General features: G+C 63.4%; 1 protein-coding gene across 2 annotated transcripts in view; it reads left to right on the top strand.

The window, feature by feature from the left end:
* CACNA1S (calcium voltage-gated channel subunit alpha1 S) overlaps positions 1-24726 on the top strand; it is a 55843-nt gene extending 31117 nt beyond the window's left edge. The window contains exons 20-44 of one of the 2 annotated variants that reach the window (XM_027976013.2): positions 773-879; positions 1244-1331; positions 1586-1693; positions 3535-3587; positions 3787-3933; positions 4326-4527; positions 4833-4991; positions 6387-6497; positions 6996-7079; positions 12018-12074; positions 12893-13021; positions 13617-13682; positions 14320-14411; positions 14953-15112; positions 16317-16444; positions 17376-17472; positions 17890-17992; positions 18735-18836; positions 19041-19165; positions 20794-20922; positions 21533-21783; positions 22962-23047; positions 23711-23802; positions 23976-24104; positions 24209-24726. In XM_027976013.2, the coding sequence (XP_027831814.2) occupies positions 773-879; positions 1244-1331; positions 1586-1693; positions 3535-3587; positions 3787-3933; positions 4326-4527; positions 4833-4991; positions 6387-6497; positions 6996-7079; positions 12018-12074; positions 12893-13021; positions 13617-13682; positions 14320-14411; positions 14953-15112; positions 16317-16444; positions 17376-17472; positions 17890-17992; positions 18735-18836; positions 19041-19165; positions 20794-20922; positions 21533-21783; positions 22962-23047; positions 23711-23802; positions 23976-24104; positions 24209-24460 (3057 nt within the window). In that variant the 3' untranslated portion in view covers positions 24461-24726. The remainder of the gene's footprint in view (positions 1-772; positions 880-1243; positions 1332-1585; positions 1694-3534; positions 3588-3786; positions 3934-4325; positions 4528-4832; positions 4992-6386; positions 6498-6995; positions 7080-12017; positions 12075-12892; positions 13022-13616; positions 13683-14319; positions 14412-14952; positions 15113-16316; positions 16445-17375; positions 17473-17889; positions 17993-18734; positions 18837-19040; positions 19166-20793; positions 20923-21532; positions 21784-22961; positions 23048-23710; positions 23803-23975; positions 24105-24208) is intronic. The other variant, XM_042229448.1, reaches the window with a different exon arrangement.
* Positions 24727-25374: the final 648 nt, after the last annotated feature.

The following is a 25374-nucleotide window of genomic DNA, read 5'->3' as shown; positions in this document are numbered from 1 at the left end:
GAGCAGGCCCAGAGCCAGCTGCAGTATGAAGGGAGGACAGTCCCTTCATTCAGGGGCCTGTTTATTGAAGAAATTGATCAGAGGGAAATGGTAGCTCCTTGGGGTCCAGGAGGACTTTTTGGAGGTGGTGACGTTAGAGTTAGGCCTTGAGATTGGACAGGACTTCATCAGAGAGCGAGTAGGGCAATCCAGGACGAAACAGTGACTGATGCATTGTACAGAGATGTTTGAAATGTGCTCAGAGAGGAGAAAGTGGCCCCTCTGGGCTGGGATACAGCACGTTTGAGGTGGGGGGTGGCGCCGGGCAAGGTCTTCAGGCTTGATAGGCTGTTGAGTCTGACCCAACCACGCCTAGGACACTTTCCAGGGAGGAAGAGGAGGAGAGAGGAGGAGGAAGAAAAGGAGGGAGGAGGAGGAAGAGGAGGAGGGAGAGGAGGGGGAATTGTGTCTGCAGGGCAGAGGGCAGGGCTTCCATAACAAGGAGACCAGGGGCTCCCCATGGCCTCGCTGCCCAAGAGAGGTCCCTGCGCTCCCAGAACCAGGCTCTGAGGATGGGGCAGCGCCCTGAGGACTCAGCCCGGAGTGTCCCCAGGTGCCCCCACCAGGGGGAGTGTCCCCAGGTTCCACCCCCACCAGGAGGTGTGTCCCAGGGCTCCACCCCACCAGGGGGCGTGCCCAATGCTCCACCCACCGGGGGCGTGTCCCCAGGCTCCACCCACCGGGGGTGTGTCCCCAGGCCCCCTCGCCCCCCAGCATGCCGCCTCTCCCCTAGATGACCACCTACGGGGCCTTCCTGCACAAGGGCTCTTTCTGCCGCAACTACTTCAACATCCTGGACCTGGTGGTGGTGGCCGTGTCCCTCATCTCCATGGGACTCGAGTGAGTGGGGCAGCCGCTCATGTGGGTTGGTTGGCTGCCTGGGAATGGCATTCAGGGTCTCTTGGGCTGGCACCAAGTGGTCTGAGTGACAAGGTTCGGCAGGCAGAGTGTGTGTGGGAGACCAGGAGGGCATGTGGAGAGAGGGCGGTCGCCCTCAGCCCCGTGGGGAACACGGCCCTGGTGCCCGGGGAGCTCCTGTCTGACGGAGGGGCAGGTCTGTGGGCCGCCCCGGAGGGAGGCAGCCCAGGGCGGGAGGCCCCTCTGTCCCAGGGCGGGACACACGCAGCCTCAGGGGGAGGGCCGGGCAGATAGGCGGGGGTGCAGAGAGCTTGGGGCAGGGGGAGGCTGAGCAGGCCGCCCCCAGGTCCAGTACCATCTCTGTGGTGAAGATCCTGAGGGTCCTGAGAGTGCTCCGACCGCTCCGGGCCATCAACAGAGCCAAAGGCCTGAAGGTGAGAGGGGCACAGAGGGACCCTCGGGGGAAGGGGTCTCCAAGCCTGACTCCAGACTTGGCCCAGACAGCACCGGCTCGGCCCGCCCCCTTTTCGCAGTGGGGATGGGGATGCACCTGGGCAGCTCTGTCCCGTGAACCCCTTCTGTCCTCGACGGGCTGGGAGGCAGCGAGGCTCGCACTCGAGGCCCCTGGGCTGGGCTGGGCTGGGTGGCGGGAAGGGGCAGGTGCCGACCGGGGCCCCCGCCCCTGCAGCACGTGGTGCAGTGTGTGTTCGTGGCCATCCGCACCATCGGGAACATCGTCTTGGTCACCACCCTCCTGCAGTTCATGTTCGCCTGCATCGGCGTCCAGCTCTTCAAGGTGAGCCCCTCCGGCCCCCCGCCCGGCGCTGGCTGGCCCACGTCCCCTCCAAGCAAAGGGAGGCCGGCTGTGAGGACCGGTGTCCTGAATGCATGGGTGTAAGGCACGCTGTCAGGAGCCTGAGTGCGGACCCTCAGGGGTGGCCCCCCGCTGTCTCACTGGCTCTCCGGATCGAGGCCCCGGTCTGCCGGCCCGAGCAGCGTCCCCCCTGCTGTCGTCCCCTCCACCCTCGGGGACAGGGCCGGCCCTAACCCTCACCCACCCCGCCTCTGCAACCTGAGTGCCCGCCAGTGTGTCCACCAGGAGCTTCTGCAGGGCGGGGGTGGGGGTCTGCTGTGTCCCGTCTGGGAGCTGCCCCCTCCGGTTCTGTTTCCTGGGGGAACTCAGCCATTCACTCCCGTCTGGGACTCAGCCAGCCCTGCAGTCCGGCTTCCTTTCCAGAGCTGGCCGCCGGACGCCTCTGGCTTTTAGACTGCGTGCGGGACACAGACACAACCCCGAGGACACATCCGCATTCACGGCCTTCCGGATCCTTCCAGAACCCTCTGCTCCCGCCCCCAAAGCACCATCTTTCCCATCACAATTATGTAACCTCAGTCACTCTTAGACATGCAATAGTTTCGTCTCACAATCCTTCATTCATTCAACTACCATTCCGAGGGCAATTTCTCTGCGTCCAGGTCTCTGCTAGGGTTTGAGAGGGCCATGCAGCAAACCCCACCAGGTCGTCCCTGCGGGCAGGGGCAGGCTTTGGGGAGAGCTGTCAGGGTGGGGCTCCTGGAGGACGTTTAGGGGCCGGGTCCTGTGGTTTTCTGTCCTGGCGTGGTGGGACTGACAGCTTAGTCTCAAAACAGTGCTCAGAGCGAGCTGCGTGCGGCCCATCCCCCAGCTCCAGCCAGGCTGCCCCACCCTTCTGCCCAGCGTTGCCCTCTGCAGCCTGGGGACCCTGGCACTCCTGAGGGCAGGGTCTCGATGTGACCAACTCATTCTCACCTTGGCACCATCTGGGCCGCCACATAGGAACCCCCCTGACTCGCTCCCCAGGGAAAGAGGAGCAGCTGCCCTTCCGCCCTCCACCCGCTCTGTGCCTTAGTCTCTTATCAACAGAGCCCCAGTTCCCGCTCGCCCACATACATTCACTTTCTGCTCCGAGACATCAGGGCAGGTGGTGACAGGGATGAGTGTGGCCTTCAGCCTGTCCTGTGTGCCTGGGGAGGCAGTTCCCTCTCCTGGCCCTCGAGGGACCTGGGCCAGTATCTGTGGGTTCAAATTTAATTTAGCTACAGGCAGACTGGCAATCACTTCCTTTTGCCCAAATGAAACCTTCCGTGGGCACCCAGTGTGTGAGGTAGATCAGAGAAGAAGCTGCTCAGGCTTAAATCCGCAGAGGGGCTCACAGAGCTCACCCACTGAGCTCTGGGGTTGGGTGTGCCAGGACCCCCGGGCCATGTGGAGATAAGAGGTCTCATCCGTCCCAGCTGGGCTCTGTCCCAGAGCCTGAGCCGGGGGTGGGGGGGTGGGGGTGGGACATGGGGAGGCAGGGCACCCTGGTCCTTGCTCTGTGACAGGGAGACCCAGCAGAGGGGCAGGGGCTATGCCCGTGCTTCCCTTCCCCAGGCCGGCCTGGGCGCCAGCAGTGCCATCACGCGGGAGCCGGTGCCCAGCCTCGCTGCTGTCTGCCCAGCGGGGAGCGGGGTGTGACAGACAGTCCTGGGCCCTGCCCCACGGCCAGGCCGCCCTGCAGAGGAAGACCCAGACCCTGCCCTCCTTCCTCCCTGCCACCCCATCTTTCCACCCTGTTTCCATGACAACCTGTCTCCCTCCTTCCCTCTGGGACGCAGGGGAAGTTCTTCAGCTGCAACGACTTGTCCAAGATGACGGAGGAGGAGTGCAGGTGTGCAGGGGGCCCTCGTGCGGGGCAGGGCGGCCCTCCGCTGGGGAACTGGGGAACCCGAGCTCCTTGGGCTCACAGAGGCCCTTCCTCGGGTGACCTTGGGGAGGGTCCCAGGTCCAGAGCACACTCACTGCCCAGGGCTGGGAGTACGTGGGGAGGGGGCCCGCGTCCAGTGTGGTGACCTGGCCCCCGACCCCAGGGGCTACTACTACGTGTACAAAGATGGAGACCCCACACAGATAGAGGTGCGCCCCCGCCAGTGGGCGCACAACGCCTTCCACTTCGACAACGTGCTTTCGGCCATGATGTCCCTCTTCACTGTGTCCACCTTCGAGGGATGGCCTGAGTGAGTGAGCGGGGACCCTGGAGACACAGCCACGCCTGGGGGAGGCCTGGGAACCACCTGGAGGGCGTGCCAGGGGCTCTCGCAGCGTGTGTGTGGGACGGGGTGCTGGCGGCTCACTCCAGGGACAGCCCGACCGGGACTGCGTGGGCCTGGGCCTCCCTGGCCGCAGGGGCACCCCCCCGAGTGACTGGGGGACACGGCACCCTGTGTGGGATGGGAGGCAGGCCCCTTGCCCAACCTGCCCCGCCTTTCCGGGCAGGGTCCTAACTCCTCCACAGGTGACTGTCCAGGCGGCCCCCCACGGCTGGTGGGCCGGGGCCCGCCCTTCCCAGCTGGGCTCAGCCTCAGCCTAGCCCGCCCAGCCCACCTCTGTCCCCTGCCCCCCCCCCCAGGCTGCTGTACAAGGCCATCGACTCGCACGAGGAGGACAAGGGCCCCGTGTACAACCACCGAGTGGAGATGGCCGTCTTCTTCATCGCCTACCTCATCCTCATCGCCTTCTTCATGATGAACATCTTCGTGGGCTTCGTCATCGTCACCTTCCAGGAGCAGGGGGAGACCGAGTACAAGAACTGTGAGCTGGACAAGAACCAGGTGCTGGGCCCCTGCAGCCGGCATGAGGCTCGGGCCAGGGAAAGGGCCCTGGGGTGGGGGTGACCCACGACCCTCCTCCAGCCCATCTCCCCCCCGAGGCAGCACGCGGTGGTCGGGTGGGGCCCCCTGTGGACCTGTCGTGATGCCCAGAGCCCCTAGAAACTGGCGTTGTCGGCTCCAGAGGGACCACAGCCTGGGGGGGCCCTTCCCTGAACAGCCCGGCAGAGGCCACAGCCGCGCTGGGGGCGGGGGCGGGGGTGGGGGCGGGGCCCCCAGCACTGATGTCCCCGGCGCTGCCGTCTCAGCGCCAGTGCGTGCAGTACGCCCTGAAGGCCCGGCCGCTGAGGTGCTACATCCCCAAGAACCCCTACCAGTACCGGGTGTGGTACGTCGTCACCTCCTCCTACTTTGAGTACCTGATGTTCGCCCTCATCATGCTCAACACCATCTGCCTGGGCATGCAGGTGAGGCCGCTGGGACAGGGCCCCGGGACCAGGGCCCCCGGGACCAGGGCCTGGGCAGCCCAGTGGAGGGGCCCCAGGCTGGATAGCCACTCCGTGCCAGCCATTGTGCTGAGGTGCCCCTTGGGGCAGAGAGGGGAGTGGGCCGCAGGCCTGGGTGCCAGGCACGCGGCAGTGTATGAAGGCGGTGATTCAGGCGCACACGGGGCCGCAGCCACTCTGGGAAGGGGGCGGCTGCTCGGGGTGGGCCCTGTGGGAAGCCCAAAGGGCCTTCTCTGTCTTCCTCCTGCTGCTGTGCTTCTGGGTGGTGGGGATGGTTGGAATGTTGGCTCCAGTCCCAAGAAAAGTGGGTTTAATATTTACAGCACAGGTGTCTGAGGGGACAAGCACACTCGGTAGGCAGGTCACAGTCAGCAGCATCACTGCACACTCAGTCCCTCAGGCATGTCCGACTCTTTGAGGACCTCGTGGACTGTAGCCCACCAGGCTTCTCTGTCCATGGGATTTCTCAGGCAAGAGTACTAGAGTGGGTTGCCATTTCCTTCTCCAGGGGATCTTCCCCTCTCAGGGGTCGAACCTGTGTCTCCTGCATTGGCAGGCGGGTTCTTTACCGCTGAGCCACCAGGGAAGCTCCTCAAGCAGCATGGTTATGAAGCCTTAATTATCTGATCCCTTATGCCCGGGAATCAATAGAATCGCACAGCAAGGCCCCTGGCCCAGGAGTCACACACACTCCCAAGGACCACAGGCTGTCGGGTGGGGCGGGTCTGGAAAGGGAGTCCCGAGCTGGGGGTCCAGAGTGGAAGGGCCGGGCTCACGTGGGGGCCCGAGGCAGGAACAGGGGTCCGGCAGTCCAGCCAGGATGGGTAGGGCTGGGGTGGGGGCAGTGCCAGAGCCTCTGCTGCCTGGGAAGGTTTTGGGGAAGAAGTGGGCTTCTGTCAACTTTATTTTTAAAAGAATGAGAGAGACTCCTGGGAAATGCTGGAGAACGCAGATCTCAGGAGGGTCATAGGGGACACTCAAGGGGGCTGCAGGTGCTGCTCTGGGCTGCCTCCGTGTCCCAGGGGGATAGCCGGCAGGCACAGGTGACCTAGAACCAGGAGGCTTTTCTCCTGGTCCTGCACCTAGGCAGCTCCGGGAAGCTGGCCACAGAGCTCCCCTGCTGGCCTCCCAGAACAGATGTGTGTGGGTAACCTGCTCGTGGGACCAGGGCTGGGCCACCCTCTCCTCCCCTCACAGTCCTTCCGGGGAGAGGGCGTGGCCATGAGGCCCAGGAGGATTCTGGACGTGGCCGGAGCAGGCTCCGGGTTCTCTGAGACCAAGGAAAGCAAGGCAGGGGCTAGGGAAGAAGGCGGGGCTCTGGGGGAGCCGCCCAGCCCCTCGCTGTGCCCCCCACAGCACTACAACCAGTCGGAGCAAATGAACCACATCTCTGACATTCTCAACGTGGCCTTCACCATCATCTTCACGCTGGAGATGGTCCTCAAGCTCATGGCGTTCAAGGCCAGGGTGAGTCCTGGGCTCGGGGGAGAGGCGAGCACGTGTGGCCACGGGGCGACCTTCCCACGGAGCCCCCCACGGCCTCGTCCTCCCGGGCAGCCCTTGGGCACTCAGAGCCGGCCACTCAGTTCTGGCCGCAGGAGTGGACAGTATGTGCCGGTGCCCCTTTGGTCCCTGAGCGTTTGAGTGGCAGCCCTGGGGCCAGGGAGTGTCCTGGTCCCCAAGTCCACACTACCCACCCCACCCCATCAGGTCTGCCCGCAAGCCCCAGACTGGGTTTCAGGGGGCCGGGCGGGGGAAGACTTCCCTGTGTGGACAGGACCCCAATCCTGAGTCTCCCAGGCATGCTGCCTTCCTGTTGGACCACTTTATGCTCTGGAGGGAAGGGAGCAGAGGAGGGGCCCTGGAGCACCCCCAGGAAGTGGCATCGTGCCCCCCGAGCAATTCTGCAACAGGGGCCGCCGAGCTCCTTCCTTCCACAGCTCACCCTGGGACCCCCTCCCCCAGGGCTATTTTGGGGACCCCTGGAACGTGTTTGACTTCCTGATTGTGATCGGCAGCATCATCGACGTCATCCTCAGTGAGATTGATGTGAGTACCGGGTGGGCGGAGCCATCGCTGGGGCGGGGCTGAGGCCACAGACCCTTGTGGGGGACCCACCAGTGTGCAGCCCAGCACCCCAGACCACAGACCCTGCAGAGCACACACCTGAGTCCAGGCACAGTGAGGGTGCCCGGCGGCCCACAGCAAGCGCCACAGTGGGCAGGAGCCGTCCTTTCCGGGTGGGGTGGTCAGGGAAGGCTGCATGGAGGTGGCGCCATGTGAAGGGACCTTCAGGAAAGGGAGGTGGGGAGGGGACAAGCCACACCAGCAGGGTGGCTGCGGGAGGCAGATGAGTAAACAGAAGGTTCGGGGCGTGGAGAGCTCAGCTCAGCAGAAGCAGGCCGGAGTGCGGGGCCGGGGGAGCTGCTGGAGAGGCAAGTGGGGGCTCGAACCTTGTGTCGCCTGCAGTGGGGGGTCACTGGGGGTCTCTGAACAGGGCAGTGGAAGGATCAAAGCTGCACTTCTGAAAAGTGAATCTGGAGGCGAGACGGCTGAAAGCAGGTGCCCAGTTAGGGAGGCGGTCATCGCCTCCTCAGATACTTTCCTCGTGCCCCTATGTGGGCTGGAGATACAGCAATGAACAGGGGCACCCGGGGAGACAGGCAGTGAAAACCAACCCACCACGTGGCAGGCGTGGCCAGTGAAGGGGTGGGAGGTGGCATCGGCTTGCCCCAGTCCAGCCCTGCAGGAGGCATGCGTGCGGGGTGGGGGGCAGAGCACAGCCCCTCAGCAGGGGGAGCTAGGAGGGGGTGGGCTGAGGGCCAGCGGGAGGCCTGGTGGCAGGGCTGGGGAGTGGGGGAGCTGAGCTCAGAAACAGGGCAGGGGCTGGACCACATCCTTTCTTCAGTCAGTCACTCAGTCGCGTCCAATTCTTTGTGACCCCATGGACTGCAGCACGCCCGGCCTCCCTGTCCTTCACTGTCTCCCAGAGCTTGCCCAAGTTCATGTTCATTGAGTCAGTGATGCCATCCAACCATCTCATCCTCTGTCGTCCCCTTCTTCTCCTGCCTTCAATCTTTCTCAGCATCAGGGTCTTTTCCAATGAGTCAGCTCTTCTCGTCAGGTAGCCAAGTATTGGAGTTTCAGCTTCAACATCAGTCCTTCCAGTGAACACCCAGGACTGACCTCCTTTAGGAGAGACTGGTTGGATCTCCTTGCAGTCCAAGGGACTCTCAAGAGTCTTCTCCAACACCACAGTTCAAAAGCATCAATTCTTCAGTGCTTAGCTTTCCTTATAGTCCAACTCTCACATCCATACATGACCACTGGAAAAACCATAGCCTTGACTAGACGGACCTTTGTTGACAGAGTAATGTCTCTGCTTTTTAATATGCTGTCTAGGTTGGTCCTAACTTTCCTTCCAAGGAGCACGCGTCTTTGAATTTCATGGCTGCAATCACCATCTGCAGTGATTTTGGAGCCCAAGAAAATAAAATCAGTCACTGTTTCCATTGTTTCCCTATCTATTTCCCATGAAGTGATGGAACTGGATGCCATGATCTTCATTTTTTGAATGTTGAGTTTTAAGCCAACTTTTTCACTCTCCTCTTTCACTTTCATCAAGAGGCTCTTTAGTTCTTCTTCGCTTTCTGCATAAGGATGGTGTCGTCAGCATATCTGAGGTTATTGATATTTTTCCCGGCAATCTTGATTCCAACTTGTGCTTCGTCCAGCCTGGCATTTCGCATGATGTACTGTGCATGTAAGTTAAAGAAGCAGGGTGACAATGTACAGCCTTGAGGGACTCCTTTCCCGATTTGGAACCAGTCTGTTGTTGTGTGTCCGGTTCTAACTGTTGTTTCTTGACCTGCATACAGATTTCTCAGGTAAGGTGGTTTGGTATTCCCATTTCTTGAAGAATTTTCCACAGTTTGTTAATTAGTTCTTTGTTAGAGTCCGAGATTTTGTTCTGGGGGGATGAGAGCCCCTGGAGGCGCTCACACCTGGTCTGACTCTGCTTCTCGGAGGCCCCTCTGGGTGCTGCACTGACAGCAAGCTGCAGGGGACACTCGGGGTCACTCGGGGGAGCGGTCAGGACGTGCTCTGGTCACCCGATGAGGGGTGGCACGTGAGCTGTGGAGGGCACCCGTGACCAGCAGCTGGATCTGCTTGGAGTGTTGAGCTGACAGCATTTGTTGATGAACTTGATTCGGGGGGAGGAAAAGTAATCAACCGTGACTGCAAGGATCTTGCCCAAGAAACTGAGCTTCCGTTTTCTGAGACCTGGAAACTCCGGGAGGAGGGGGAGTAGGGCAGGAACCAAGAGTCCTGTTCGGGGTGCGACAGCTCAGGTGGCGACGCGGAGCGGGCTCGGGTTCACAGGCCTGGAGCACACAGGCTGGTCAGGCTGGAGCCCCGAGTCAGAGACTCCAGGAAGGAGCTGGCATTTAGGGTTGTGGAAGTGGGTGAGACAAGCGGCCGAGAGCAGGGCGTCTGGAGGGCGAAGGTCCGGGGGCTGGCCGGTGGTGCTCTCCAGGACCCCTGCCCTACGGCCTCCCGGGGAAGGACACCCGTCGGGAGTCGGGATGGGTGAGAGGCAGAGCGGGCTGAGGGCCTGGACGGTTCTCTCTTTTTCCTACAAAGAGAAGGAGCCTCGAAGTAGGAGAGAGTGTGCAGCCAAGGGGAGTTTCTTTTGAAAACGGGAGAAATTACAGCACGTCCTGGGCTCCAGGGAGAATCAGGCTATGGGGGGTGGGGGAGCCTGCAGGATACATGTCCTTGGGCAGGAGCCCTGGGGTCCCTGGCGAGCGCTGGCTCTGGGAACCCGGTTCATCCCCGAGCAGGAGGGGGACTTGAGTCCCGTGGCTGTGTGGACAGCGGGATGAGTTAAGTGCCGCCCGGGGCCGCAGGAAGGAAGGCGTCGGGGACATTGGCGGAGGTGGGCATCTCCATGATTCTGCACTGGGGCTTGGAGCTGCCTTGCGTATGGGGTGGGTCGTGCGTCGTTGGAAACACAGGCCAGGAAACACGGGTCACTGCCCCCAGCACGTGGCAGCCGCCCCATACACAGAGGGAGGGGACGGCTGGAGCGCAGGGGAGTGGAGGTTCCCACAGCATCCAGCCAGCAGGGCCTCTGGGCTGTGGCCAGGGAGCACCCAGGCTGTGGGCTGTGGGGGTGACAGACGGCAGGGCGGCCTCGCCGAGAACCTGAAGCTGGGGAGGCTGCAGGTGAAGGAGGGGAGCAGGGGACAGGAAGGGCATCCCGGAGCTTGAGGCTGGGATCACAAGGCCGCATCCCCCAGACTGCGCGCCTGCCAGCATCTTGGAGAGGCCTGGCCAGCCCCCGACAGGGACACAGGTGTCCGTGAGGAACTTACTCCAGGAGGGGACCAGCCCCAAGCTGACGTGCGCCCACGGCCCACCAGTGAGCACTGCAGCCCTGCCAGCCCAGGGCCAGCCCTCGTGGGTGGGTGGGGGCAGGATGGGGGCCAGGGAAGGGGGCTAAGGACAAATCTGGAGTCAGCAAGGGGAGGCCTGCAGAGAGCAGCGCCTTCTGTGGTGGAGGGCAGGCCTGGCCTGGGGTCCGGCTCATCCCACACGCAGGACAGATGGAACTCCATCCTTATGCATGCAGCTGGAGGGGGCGGGGCCGAGGTGGCAGACCAGGGTGCCCCCGGGGCCTGCGTGCACGTCTCCTTCACGCCCAGGCCTTTCTGGGAAGTAGCCTGGGGTTTGGGGGCAGCACCTCTCACTGGTTCAGTCTCGGCCCGGATGACAATCAGTCTTCTTGGAGCTTGAGGCCCATGTGGGGGGTGGGGGGGCGTTGGGGTCGGGCAGAGCCCTTTCTTCTGTGCAGGAGGGACAAGAGTGCCATTGGTCGCCGTGGGATTTTTAGGGACAGCAGATGTCCATCACCAGGCCTGTTTGCTTAAAGTCATGTTAAGACTTTGAATTAAAACGCTGACTCATATCCCTGCTGTATAATCCAGAGAGCAGAGAGGGCAGCGCCGTCTGTTAGCACTTTCTGCCGGGAGGGCTCTGCTCTGTCCACAGTGGCAGCCACGAGCCACAGGTGTGAAATGTGGCCAGTGCAGGTGGGGATGCGAATATCTTTACCTGTGTCGTTTTCACCGTGATCCAAATGGCCACGTGGCTGCGGGTACCCCGTTGGCAGCACAGGTTTGGCACATGGCTTGTCATGCCTGGCTGCATGTTAAATCACCTGGGTGCATTTACGCCTTGGAAGCCAGGCCCAGTCCCCAGGAGCTGACTTAATCGGCCGAGTGGGGACCCAGCAAAGGTGTATATTTTTTTAAGTTCTCTGTGTGATTCTGATGTGCCGCCTGGGCTGAGAATCCATGGTCCAGCAGAAAGCTGCCCGGGGAAGCAGTCTCCCAAATAATTAAAGATAAAACCATGATTCCTCATCCCAGGGCTCCAGAAACAGGGCTTCTCCAGAAATGTGGCCCCAGGGAGGAGCTCAGAGTAAACAGGAGAAAAGGCTGCCCCCACACAGCCCAGCCTGTCTAGGAGGCTGGCCCCTGAGACGGAAGCCTTGGTCCGGCTCCCAGGCAGGGGGTCTCAGACTCTCCCAGAGGGCTTTTGTCCCTGGAGCGTGGGACCCCCATGGGGGCCAGCACCCCTGGATTCTCCTGCGACCGTGAGCAGGGCTCTCCTCCGTGGCCGCACACACAGCCCCAGCTCCACAGACCCCAGACGCACGGGCTGCATCTTGGAGGCGAGAGGGATCGGCCCATGTTCAGTCTTCCCTCCTCTTCTTGCTCCCTGGCCCCCGGCCTGTCGCCTCACCATCCCCACAGCCTCCTCCTCACACCCACCCCCCGCCGCCGGGGGTCCTCACCGCTGCCCCCCCCCCCCCCACCCCCGCCTTGTTCTCGCTGTAACCCTCTGTGGTCTGTCCTCTCTGACGCCTCACCTCCCTCCCACCATGTCCCTCCTCTCTCCCCTCCCCCTCTCTCTCCACAGACTTTCCTGGCCTCCAGCGGGGGACTGTATTGCCTGGGTGGCGGCTGCGGGAACGTTGTAATTCCAGGCTGCATGAGCCTGCCAAGCTCGCCCGCCAGCTCTGCCCTGCAGCTTGCATGCCCGGGCCTGGCCGCTGGACTGCATGGGGCGGACGCGCTCAGGGCCCCCTGCCCCGAGCAGGCCCCCGAGGGTCCGGTTGGGGGCGGGCGGAGACTCTCTGCCACCAGAGTGTGCATGGGTGCGGTGGGAAGTGGGGCTCTGTGCTGACAGGACCATCCAGAGAGGACTGGGTGGCAGAGAACCTCGGTGACAGGTCACCAGCACCAAGCTTGTGGGGACACCAAAAGCCGGGCAGGGGGCTCTCCCCGGCCATTCATCGTGTGTCGGGGGGCACGTGGGAAGTGGCCTTCCGGCTTGGGACAGCCACGTGCGGGGCAGGGCGGGCATGGAGGGGCCGTTGCATCGATGGCCACAGAGCAGCTGAGCTTCTGGGAGACTCTGCGCTGGGCGGGAGGGGGGGCCACTGGGGAGGGGCGGGAGCGCTGCCGGGGTCCTCGGCTGAGTGGCAGTTTGGGGAGGAGATGACACGAGGCAGGACAGAGGGCAGGCACCTGGCCTGGCCGCTGCCTCCCCCAGGGCGGACGGAATCCCTGTCCGCCCAGCGCACTGCTTGGCGCCCCGCCCACCCCGCCTCCGGCTGAGCAAGCCCAGGGCCCTGGGCCCCGCGAGGGTCCGCGCGAGGTCCCAGCAGGCGCCGCTGGGTGGGCTGGAAGACCCCCACCGCGACACGTCCCTCACACACTGCCCTCCCCGCCTGCCTGCCCTCACCCCGCCCGCTCCCGGCCCCAGACTGACCCTGGGGCTGCGCCCCGCAGGACCCCGACGAGAGCGCCCGCATCTCCAGCGCCTTCTTCCGCCTGTTCCGGGTCATGAGGCTGATCAAGCTGCTGAGCCGCGCGGAGGGCGTGCGCACGCTGCTCTGGACTTTCATCAAGTCCTTCCAGGTGTGCAGCCCCGCCCACCCAGGACCCCGCCTACCCCGGGACCCCCGCCCATCATGGGACCGCGCCCACCCTGGGAAAATTCCCATGCACCCACCCCAGGACCCCACCCTCCCCAGGATCCCCGCCCACCCACGGGGCTCCGCCCATCGCTGGACCATGCCCACCCTGTGACCACTCCCACCGGGGACCCCGCCCATGGGGGACCACACCCACCCACGGAACCCCACCCGCCTGGGACCCCGCCCATGGGACCCCACCCACCAGGGGGCCGCACCCACCCCGGGACCCCCCCTACCCATGTGACCCCCCACCCCCACCCATGGGACTCTCCACCCCGGAAGCCCACCCGCTCAGGGAACCCTTGCCCACCTATGAGATCCCGCCCACCCACAGGACCCTGTGCACTAGGGGACCTCGCCCACCCATGGGACTGTATCCGCATGGGTTACGGGGACGTTGGGACCACCGTGGGTGCGGCCCAGGGGCCTGGGGTCCCCAGGGAGCTAAGGGAGGGCCCTGCACTGGGCGCGCGGCGGGGCCCTGCACCGGGCGCGCGGCGGAGCCCTGCGCCCTGAGCCGCCGCCCTCGCCCGCAGGCCCTGCCCTACGTCGCCCTGCTCATCGTCATGCTCTTCTTCATCTACGCGGTCATCGGCATGCAGGTGCGGGCCCGAGGGCCCCTGGGAGGCCGGCCGGCCTGCAGGCTGGACCCTCATCCAGCCTGCCCCCTGCATCCCGGCAGCCCGGGGCTTGGCCACAGCCCCAGAGGAGGAGGTGGTTCCCAGCCGGCCCAGCATCAGTCAGGAGGAGGCAGCCCAGGGGAACCTTGTGGGCAGATGGACAAGGGCGGAACTGCTCTCCACAGCCCTGCTGGAGGTTCTGGTGGTCTCAGCTACCCTCTCCTGGAGCACCCTGCTCTCTACATTGAGACCCTAAGTCAGCTCTTGGTTAGGAACACTGTCCCCCTCACCAGATTTATTTGGCTTGAGGAGAAAACCTTCACCCAGCCTTGGAAACACAAGTGAGCCTTGGATAAGGCAGGTTTGAACTTCGGGTGTCCACGTATCTGTGAATTTTTCAGGGAGCTGTACTAAGGCTCCACGGGATTCATGGTTGGTTGAGTCCATGGATGTGGAACCGTGGATACACGGCGGGGAGCTGACTGTAGGCTTATACCCTGGCATTGCTCAGGGGTCAGCTGTAGCCCGGTTTGTGTGACCTGAGGTGGAGGGTGTCGGGGGTGCTGGGGCCGGTGGGAGACCTGTCCAGGTCCACAGTCCAGCCCTTCATGGCCTGCAGATGTTCGGGAAGATTGCCTTGGTGGACGGGACCCAGATCAACCGGAACAACAACTTCCAGACCTTCCCTCAGGCGGTGCTGCTGCTCTTCAGGCAGGAGGCCCCCACTGCCCCCTCCCCAAGTCTGTGGGAGGCCAGCTGGCTTCCTACGCGTGGGCCCTGCACTCTCCCAGAAGGGCCAAGGCTTTGCTGTCCTTGTCGGATGCTCACCCTGGACAGCCTGCGCCCCCCCTTTCAATCACTCTTGGACGAGTGGCCACCGTCTCCACGGTGCTCTGGGGTCCTGCATGTCCCCCACCCTCGCTGCACCCAGGCGGGAGGCAGAGGTCCAGTGTCCCTCGGAGGGAGGGTGAGACCTCGACGACTTCTGGCCCCACGCTCCTGTGGCTGCCCCACTGGTGACGTGAGTCCTGGAGCGATTTTGCGCCTCTGTCCAGGAAGCCCCCTTTCGGTTTAGCCCCTGCCTAGGGCACCCCACGAGAGGTAGAGCAGGGTAGCCTCAGTGCAGAGGGGCAGCCCGTGGACCCCAGGTCCTGAGGGGTGCCAACCTGCTCCCGAACGTCCTGCTCGCAGGGGGCTGGCGGCTCCCTCCCCTGGGGCCCAAAGTGAGAGGTGCGGGACCTGTGCCTTCCAGGTGCGCCACGGGGGAGGCGTGGCAGGAGATCCTGCTGGCCTGCAGCTACGGCCAGCTGTGTGACCCCGAGTCGGACTACGCCCCCGGGGAGGAGTACACCTGTGGCACCGACTTTGCCTACTACTACTTTCTCAGCTTCTACATGCTGTGTGCCTTCCTGGTGAGGGCCCGGGCGGGCGGGAGGCGCCCAGCCCAGGGGAGCCCCGCGCCCCACCCCGGCCGCCTCTGCCCCTCCCGGGATGCAGCTCAGGGACGCAGGAGACGCACGGGGCTCCGGCTAGTGTCCCTGCTGTGGTCGGTCTGGGTGCAGCTGCTTTTCCTGGGGGCGAGTCTCGGGCTCCGGAGTTGTCGTTAAAAGGTTTCACCTTTGTGTTGTTGCCATTAGCAATTAGTAATCAAAAAATCAGAAGAATTTACTGAGACTCTGCACTAAACCAGAGGCTTCTATTTTACTTCCTAAAATAGACAGCAAAGCCGCCTGGCCCTGCCTCTTCCCTTGGAAGAGAAGCTTGCCTTTTTTTCGAGGGGCTGAGAGTCTGGAAGCAGAGCCCAGACGGCTTTGCGGCTTCAGGGCTCCGTCCCCGCACACGCACACAGGAGGCAGAGAGCCCCGCAGTCCCGGACCCTCGCTCTTTCTCTTTCGTATGTTTACTGAAACACTTTGAGCATCTCATGTTCCCTGAGTTCAGGGCAAGGGACGGAAATGTGAATAGGACACTGTCCTGGCCCTGAAGACACCAGCTGAGTGCCAGGGGTCCATGTGCAACAAAGCTTGCATTTCAGAGGCACCGGGTGATACAGAACAGGCAAGGTCAGCACAGGGGCAGCGTCCGGGGGGACAGCGTCCCTCGGGGGTCAGGCGAGAGGCTGAGGTTGGGACTTAAAGCATCAGTCCCTGGAGCCCGGGCAGAGGACACTTCCTGGACCCGAGCAGTGACACAGGCTGCTTGTGTGCAGGACACAGTTGCCAGAAGGGCTGGGAGGCAGGCCCCCTGGAGAAGCTATAGACCCAGGCCCCGTGGACACCCCCAGGCACCATGGACACCCAGGCCCCCTGGATACCCCCAGGCCCCATGGACACCCAGGCCCCCTGGACACGCCCAGGCCCCGTGGACACCCCCAGGACCGCTGGACACCCCCAGGCCCCATGGACACCCAGGCCCCCTGGACACCCCCAGGCCCCATGAACACCCCCAGGCACCATGGACACCCAGGCCCCCTGGTCACCCCCAGGCCCCATGAACACCCCCAGGCCCTGTGGACACCCAGGCCCCCTGGACACCCCCAGGCCCCCTGGACACCCCCAGCCCATCACCGTGCCACCTGCCTTTCCGTGCAGGGATCCCTCTGCTCTCCTCCCACAGATCATCAACCTCTTCGTGGCCGTCATCATGGACAACTTTGACTACCTGACACGGGACTGGTCCATCCTGGGCCCTCATCACCTGGATGAGTTCAAGGCCATCTGGGCGGAGTACGACCCAGAGGCTACGTGAGTCCAGGCTGCCGGCCCTGTGCTGGACCATCCCTCCCCGGCCCCCTCCCACTCTAGGCCCCGCCTGGCGTCCAACAGCGAGCCACCCTCCAGTCCAGCAGGAAGGAGCAGGCTTTCCTTCCCTTTGTTACCCAAGGGCCCAGAGCAGAGAAGTGGAGTCTCTCGGGGTTGGGAGGGAACCAGCAGCCCCCAGGGCAGAAGCCCCCTGGTCGTCTGGGAGATGGCCATCCAGCTTTGCTTGGACGCTTCTAGGAGCAGAGAGCTCACTACCTCCCCAGGCATTCTAGGCCCCACTGCTCAGAATGTGGTCACTGACCAAGCAGCTGAGCTGAATGAAAGTGCAGGCCCCGGCCTCGCCCTACACTGACCGAGTCAGAATCTGTACCGGGGTAACCTGGCCTCCAGGGCCTTCGAGTGCACTTGAACTCTGTGGAGCCGGGCTGCCTGCTCACGGTTGAGGACTTTCCCAGGTGTCAGGCACTGTGCCAACCAGGACACGCGTTAGTTAGCCCTGTGGCAGCACCTGCAGTCTCCACCCGTCTCTGCAAGCCGGCTTTCACCCCCCTTGATGCACACCCTCTACTATTAATGCAACCCAGAGCCCCCAGACAGTTTGACTAAAGCCCAAGGAAGGCTCCCCCTGGGAACAATGAGGTCTGGATCCCAGCCCCGGAGATCCTGTATCTGAGGACACTGGCCTCTTCTTACCCGCCCCCCCAGCCCCGCCAACAGAGAGCCCATTCTGTGCGCTGGGCAGCGGTGAGTTCGAACATTGTTCCTTCTTCAGAAAGGAAACCCAGCTTCCGCTCCCCACACACGGCTGGAAGTCAGGAGGCTTCCCTGTCTCCTGGCTCCCTCCCCTGGCCCTTCTCCGAGCAGGGAGGGAGGTGCTGGGGCGGCTGGTGCACAGGTCTGGTGTCCCCTGCAGGGGCAGGATCAAGCACCTGGACGTGGTGACCCTGCTGAGGAGGATCCAGCCCCCGCTGGGCTTCGGGAAGTTCTGCCCCCACCGGGTAGCATGTAAGGTAACCAGCGCTGCCAGCGAGGGGTGGGCACCCCCTCCCACCTTCGCCAACCCCCACCCCGGAGGAGGAGGCAGGGGCCCTGGGGTGGGGCGAGTGGGTGAGTCACTTTAGAGCAGGTGTCCCCTGGACGCACACATCCCTGCCTGGGACCTAAATCTCAGCAGTGTCCCCAGCTCATGTTTTCCCCCCTCAGGGAGGGCACCATGGGCACCTGCACCCCAGCCCCATCCCCTTCCCCTCGTGGTCAGTCTCCTCCAGCCCCGCCCCCAGCCCCCCGCCGCCCCCACCCGGCAAGGACAGCGCTGCCGAGGGGCCCCGCCCGCAGTGAGCCCCGTCCCCCAGCCCCCCGCCGCCCCCACCCGGCAAGGACAGCGCTGCCCAGCGGCCCCGCCCGCAGTGAGCCCCCTCTCCGCACAGCGGCTGGTGGGCATGAACATGCCCCTCAACAGCGACGGCACGGTCACCTTCAACGCCACGCTCTTCGCCCTGGTGCGCACGGCTCTGAAGATCAAGACAGAAGGTGTGGGCAGCCCCTCCCCGGGGGCTGGGCTTTCCCGCAGGTCCTGCCAGGCCCTCTGAGCTGAAGGTCAGGCTCAGGAGTCTCAGGGAGAAGCAGAGGGGCGACCCAGGCCGGGCCACGTTAGGCTCAGCAGGTGCCCCCGGGTTCTGTAGGGCAGAGTCACCCAGCCTCTGTCCTCACACAGCCAGCTCTGATGGAGGTGAGGTGGAAGGCAGCAGTGTTAGTGCGAGAGGTGTGGGCCCGGGGGCCTTCAGGCAGGAACTTCGGGGCAGGGCTTCCTGCCCGGAAGACAGACAGGGTGGGGGGCGGTGAGGGGGCCTCGCTCACATGGGGACCCAGCTGGGTCGGAGCCAGCCCAAAGGGAAGCATGGCAGGCAGCAGGTCCTCAGAGGACAAGGAGAGGGGGGCCGGGGTCGGGGAGGGGCCGAGGCGGAGCGCCTGGAGGGCTGCCTGGAGGAGGCGGAACAGACCAAGTGTGCGGGGGATTGATGACTGTCCTGGTATGGCAGGGAGGACAGGAGGGGACAGCCTCTGCAGTCAGCCAGTCTGGGTGCTGGAAGCCAAGGCCTGGGGCAAACGTGACCTGAGACTGGGCTGCCCCAGGGGCACAGCAATCGTCCCCCACCCCCCCAGCAAAGTCTGTGCCCAGGGCAGCAGCTGCCACAGGGAAAAGCCAGCCACCGTCTGCTGAGCGAGAGGTGGCCCCTTCATGTGCTGCTGACCTGGCCTGTCCGTTGCCCAGGTAACTTTGAGCAGGCCAACGAGGAGCTGCGAGCCATCATCAAGAAGGTCTGGAAGAGGACCAGCATGAAGCTCCTGGACCAGGTCATCCCTCCCATAGGAGGTGGGTGCGCCCTGGGGGCCCAGAGGCAGCCCTGCCTCCATGGGGAGCCCAAGGGCGTCGGCACGTGGCCCGGCCCTCTATGGCCTTGAGCAGACGCCATGGGCTCAGGCCAGCAAGAGGAGGGGAGCTGGGTGCCAGTCCTGGCTTGGCCCCACACTGATCCCAGCCTCAGATGCCCACTGGCCGCGGTCGGCCCCTCTGCAGATGACGAGGTGACGGTGGGGAAGTTCTACGCCACGTTCCTCATCCAGGAGCACTTCCGGAAGTTCATGAGGCGCCAGGAGGAGTATTATGGGTACCGGCCCAAGAAGGACACCGTGCAGATCCAGGTAAGCCCGCCCCGAGCTCTGGGGTCTCCGCTGCTGAGCTGGTCTCCGGACTCTAGCTCCCTCTCTGTCTTTGGGGGCCGGCAGGGAAGGTAGTCAGGGCGGGAGGAGCCAGGACGCATCGGGGGTGCGATGACAGCCCTGGATGGGAGATGCTTCAAGCTCAAGGAAGACCCCGGAGCCCTTCTGTCCCTGGGATGATGCGACCCAGAGCCCTGGGTCCTACCCCCTGAACACAGGGAGAGACTGGGCTCGGAGGGAGCAGTGGTCTCCAAAGAGGGCAGATCTCCTAGGGGAAGGAAGGGGCTTGAAATGACCCACTGGGTATCCAAATATATGTGGAAGTTTGTGTTATCTCGCCCGTTTTTCTTCTTATAATTTTTGCTTTATTTACTTTTTGGTTGCTCGGGGTGCTCACTGCTTCGCTTCCTCTAGCTGTGGCGAGCGGGGGCTGCGCTTAGCTGCCCGGGCTTCTCACTGTGGCGGCTGCTCTTGGTGGAGCGAGGCTCTAGGGTCCTCAGGCTCGGGAGTTCCAGTGCGTGGGCTCAGCACCTGTGGCTCCAAGGCTCCCGAGCACAGACTCAGTGGTGGTGGCGCTCGGGCTTAGTTGCTCCACGGCACGTGAGATCCTCCCAGACCAGGGGCCAAACCCGTGCCTCCTGCACATGAGCCACCGGGAAGCCCTTGTCTGTTTTTAATTTCCATGTTTTAAGCATGTAATGGATAAATTTAAAAAACATTCACATAATTGGGCTGTGTGTTCAAAATTTTATTTCAATTTTTACTGTGAAACAATCTCAGAGTTTTAAAAATAGCATGTGCAATATAAAAGTCTTTTTTTTATTTTTCTGAACCATTTGAGAGTCATGCCCAGTGTTCAGCCCTGAGCAGGTCAGTGTGTGTTTCCTGAAAACAAGGGCATGTTCCTCCATAAGCCTCCTGCATAACTGTGATGCAGCCGACAAGATCAGGAAATGGACACGTTTAGTCCCGTGGACTCCTTAGACCCCATGCGTGTTTCACCAGCGGTCCCAATAATGTCCTTCACGGCAAAAGGGTTGGACCCAGAGTCCCATGTTGTGTTCAGCTGTGTGATCCCTTAGTCTTTAGCTCCTCAAGTCTTTCCTTGATGTGACCTTGACACTTGGAAGATTCCAGCCAGCACGGCCCTCAGCCTGGGTTTGTGGGACGCTCCCTCATGAGATCGAGGGCTTGCCTCTTGGACAGGAATGTCCCAGCAGTGATGCTGTGTTCTCTCTGCAAACGGTCAGGTGACACCAACCTTGATTTGTTCCATTGCTGGTGATATGAACTCCGATCAGCTCACAATGTGGCATTGACGGCACACGCAATCGAAAGAGGTCATGTGTGTGAAGACCGTGTGGAGTGAGAGGATTTTCCAACCTGGAGGCCTGGGCGGGCATGAAGCCCCTGTGAGGGCAAAAGAAGATGGCTTGAGAGCCGTTAGGGCTTGGATGATCCCAGAGGCTGGAGGAGCAGCCCTGGGGCAAGAATGGACAGGCCTGGGCCTCCAGGGGAGCCCTGGTTGCCCGGATTAGGAGAGAGTGAGGGAAGCAGTGTCTCCTCCCCTCCTGGCCTGGAGGGCCCCTGAGTCCCTTCTCCGTCCCCAGGCCGGACTGAGGACCATCGAGGAAGAGGCAGCCCCCGAGATCCGCCGCACCATCTCGGGAGACCTGACGGCCGAGGAGGAGCTGGAGAGAGCCGTGGTGGAGGCCGCGATGGAGGAAGGGATCTTCCGGGTGAGCGAGGCCGTGGTCCCCCAGTGTGAGTGCTCCAGGAAGGAGGCTGGGAGCCCTGCCACGTACGCGGGGCTGGGGATGCCCGCTGCCCTGCTGCCTGCGGCTCCTGGGACGCCCCCCACCAGTGACCCTCCTGCCTCAGGTGCCCTGTCCCTCCCCCTATCCTCTCCCAACCTCCCCCTCCTCCCCTGCCCGAGGCAGCTCCACCCATCAGACGCCCACCCGCTTCACTGGAGGGCCTCTCAGGACCACCTCACTGAAGCTTCTTGGGTTATTCATAGGAACGGGGGCCCAGAGAGACCCTCTGAGAGGTCCAGAGCCACTCTCCAAGTGACTTGCGGAGGCGGGACTGGAGCCCTTCCTCCAGACGCCTGGCTCCAGGCTTCCCACTCCCCACATTCCTGTCTGAATACCTGGTACCCTACAGTTCTTAGGGGTGTCTTGTCCATCCCCCAAACTGAGGACACCCTGAGGATGCTAGTCCCTTCTCTGACATCAGCCTGGACTGCTCCCCTCTGGCCTTGTTCCTGGCACCGGCTGGCATCCGGGGTGGTGGGCCCTCCACTCTCGGCCTCTGCTCTCAGTCCCTCCCCTGTCCTCCTCACCCCAGAGGACCGGCGGCCTGTTTGGCCAGGTGGACAGCTTCCTGGAAAGGACCAACTCATTGGCCCCACACATGGCCAACCAGAGACCCCTCCAGTTTACTGAGATTGAGATGGAGGAGATGGAGTCGCCCGTCTTCCTGGAGGACTTCCCTCAACGTCCGGGCACCCACCCCCTTGCTCGCGCCAACACCAACAATGCCAACGCCAATGTTGCCAGTGGCAACAGCAACCATGGCAACAGCCGGGCATTTCCGAGGTACTGGCAGCAGCTAGCAGCCCGGGATGTTGGGGCTGGGGTGGGACCAGGTAGACGTGGCTGGTGGGCTCCGGGCCTTTGCGGGGCACTCTCTGGGGTTCAGCCTTTGCCATGCTGCGAGACTGGCCCGGACGGCAGATTCTCGTGTGGCCAGCAGGGGACAGCCTCGGGTCAGCCTCAGTCAGCGCCCCGTGGCTTTTCTTCCACTGTCGTGGCTGGTCCGGAGTAGGACCTGTTAGGTTAGGAGAGGCGCACCTGAACAATTAAGGTTCGGTCTTGGATCTGGGCTCCAGTGGTTCCCCTCTCGCCAGCCTCGGGCTGCTGCGAAGTCACTTCAGTCGTGTCCGACTCTGTGCAACCCCGTAGATAGCAGACCGCCAGGCTCCCCCGTCCCTGGGATTCTCCAGGCAAGAACACTGGAGTGGGGTGCCATTTCCTTCTCCAATACATGAAAGTGAAGTCGCTCAGTTGTGTCCGACTCTAAGCAACCCCATGGACTGCAGCCTACCAGGCTCCTCCATCCATGGGATTTTCCAGGCAAGAGTACTAGAGTGGGGTGCCATTGCCGTCCCCGAGCTGCAGACTGGATATAATCTGTGATCGAGTGCCAGGGATCGCAGGATGAGCAGAGAGCGCCTTGGCTATCGTAGTGTGGGCTGGGCTCCACGCAGACCTGTTCTAGACTCGAGGCCCGGGGCTGGGGTGTCCTTGGCCTGGAGAGTCTGGGTTTCTCACCCTCGGGAACGGGTATGACAGGGCAGAGGTCAGGGGAGCGGCTACTTCCCAGGCCAGGCTGCTTGCACCCCATTCCAGCCAGAGAGCCCCTGAATTACGTCCACATGCCCAAGAGGGTGCCTGCACTGCGGGGTCAGCGTGATGCTGGGTGCTGCGGACGTGCAGATCCGGGCCTGTGCCCAGACCGTTGCAGTCTTGTCAAGGGGTATGTGCCATGGGGTCCAGCTATGACCAAATGACCTCAGAGAGTAGGTCCTGAGAAGACAGAGGGCCTGGGACCAAACTAGCTAGGGACACTAACGGAGCTTCCAGAAATGAGGACTCAGGGGTCAAGGCCACTCCACAGCAACGGGCCCAGGCCCGAGGGCAAGGCTGTGGGGCCCAGGAAGGGCGGGATGGGGCAGCCAGCAGCCTGTGGCTCACCGGCCACACTCCTGTTTCAGTGTCCACTACGAAGGGGAGCTCGCAGGGGAGATGGAGACGCCTACCGCCAGAGGAGGACCCTTCGGCTGGCCCTCGGGGGCCCTGGGTTAGTTTCTCCTGTGCCCCTGAGGGGCTGACCTTCTCCCAGAGAGGGCTGGGGAGCCTGCTGTCTGGTTGGGGAACCCGGCCAGGAGGTGGGAGCCCGTGGTGAAAGGGACCAGCTCGTCACCCAGAGGAAGGGGCCACACAGGGGCCAGAGTGAAGGCGGGGGTAGGGGTCTGCACTGTGAAAGGGCCCTCCCCGGGCACATCCCTCCCCGGCCAAAGGACAGCCCCTGGACATGCCGACAGCTCAGCTCTGCCCTTCAGCAGCTGACCTGGTGGCTGCCCAGTGGGTCCTAGACAGCCACGCGGGACAGGAGGGAACCAAGGAAGCTGCGGTTCGCAGAGATGAGGGTGCTCGGCGTGTTTTCTCACCCTGACACACTCACAGACTCATGCACACCCATACACACATATCTCGCACGTTCACCGACGCACACTCACACAAAGATCAGCTTGGCCAAAGCTGGCCGGGGTCTGGCCTTGATCCCCTCCCAAGCCCACAAGGACAGATGAGGGCAGAGGGGGCAGGGGGGAGTCCTGCCCGGCCTGGGGTAGGTGGACCTCTAGGACCCTGAGGGCCTCAGGGTGGGGCTGGCTGGCCGAGGGGAGCTCTGTGGACCCAAGGCCCCCGGGAGGACTGAGCCCTGGGCCCACTCTGCCCACAGGGCCCCACAGCAAGTCCCGAGTGGAGTGGCCGCAGGGACAGCTGCCCCGGAGAAGGACACCCGGGGCCCAGGCTCCCGCCGCCTCCTGCCAGGTAACAGGCCAGAGAAGACAGGAAGCAGGCTCCAGGCAGAGAGGGGGCGGCAGTGACTCAGCAGGAGGGACAGGACCCCCGTCCTCCCCTGCCTGGGATCTCGGCTGGGCCTTCCCCATCCCCATGGGCTCTGGCCTCCCTGAGGGGTCTATGCCTCGGTGCTTTCCAAACAGCGTGTGGGAGCAGAGTCTCAGGTGCCTGAGGAGAGGAGCCCCACCCCAGGGTCCCTGCCGCCAGGCAGTAGGACAGAGGACGGGACCCCCGGAAGCCCAGCTCCCGCCACGGCCCTGCTGATCCGAGAGGTGAGGGTGCTGCGTCTGGGGTGGCCCTGCCACGGCCTGCGGTGGAGAGGATGGGGGGCGGGCCACCACCTCGGGACCACCCACCCGGCCTGCTCTCCCTGCAGGCTCTGGTGCGAGGGGGCCTGGACAGCTTGGCGGCGGATGCTAACTTCGTCATGGCCACGGGCCAGGCGCTGGCGGAGGCCTGCCGGATGGAACCGCGGGAGGTGGAGGTGGCAGCCGCAGGGCTTCTGCAGGGACGCGAGGCCCTGGAGGGCGTGCCTGGTGCCCGAGGGTGTCTGGGCCTCGGGTCCTCCCTGGGCAGCCTCGACCAGTGTGAGGGCTCCCAGGAGACCCTGATTCCCCGCAGGCCATGAGGGCCCTGGCGTCTGTGTGGGCCTGGGCTGGCGAGACCGAGGGTGGGGGATCTGTTGCGGGAAGGTTAGCCCTGCTCAGCAGCCTTGATGGACAGAGGGATGGGCGGGGGCGGGCAGGGGGGTCAGGAAACGCATCCAAGTTCAGCGGGAAGAAGGCGAAGTCACGCTCCTCACCAGCAAGCCGTGTGAGTGGACAGAGCTTCTGTGTCGTTCAGAGGCCTGGTCAGTGCTGGCAGGACATTAAAGTCTCCAGGCCTGCGACAGGGCACTGCCTCTGCTTGTCTCCTTCTGGGGGCCCTTCTATACCTCCCCCTGCCCTGCTCCCAAGGAGGGGCCTCTGGATGGTCCTCCTGCAGGGGCTGAGGGGCCGCTGAGGACGTTGTGGAGCTTCTGCACGTCCAGGCCCCTCACAGCTGCCCTTCCCCGCAGCTCGACCGAAATCCACTGCCTGCCCATCCCCCAGAGCCTCGGGGGGCCCCCGTTCTAGGCCTAAGGGAGCAAGGCCCTGGCATCCACCTCCTCGCTCTCCCTGGTTTCCTCCCCTGTCACGTGCTCCCTCTCACGGTTTCCCGGTGACCTCCCCCAGGCCGCCCATCTCTCAGGGGAGGGCGTCCCCAGGGTGCTGGGTCCTTTCTCCTTCCTGCAGGGTTAGCCCCCTCTCTTGCATCACCTTCCTCATTTAGGGCTGAGCATCCCCTTCCCCCGTGCTTGTCCCAACCCCGTGTCCCGGCCCCGCCCCTGTGATCGGCCCCGCCCCAGGTCCCGGCCCCGCCCCCGCCCCATCCCATCCTGGCCCCGCCCCCGTGGCCGGGTCCCGTCTCTCCTAAACCCCACTCCGTGTCCTGCTCCTCGGCTCTGAGGATGTCCAGCTTAAGCCAAAAGCCCGTCATGTCCAGAGCCGACCTCGTCACCCT

This window comes from Ovis aries, chromosome 12 (genome assembly GCF_016772045.2).
Source record: "Ovis aries strain OAR_USU_Benz2616 breed Rambouillet chromosome 12, ARS-UI_Ramb_v3.0, whole genome shotgun sequence".
Classification (NCBI taxonomy): domain Eukaryota; kingdom Metazoa; phylum Chordata; class Mammalia; order Artiodactyla; family Bovidae; genus Ovis; species Ovis aries.
Note: the sequence above shows the minus strand (reverse complement) of the source record. Positions and strands in the feature narration are given on the sequence as shown.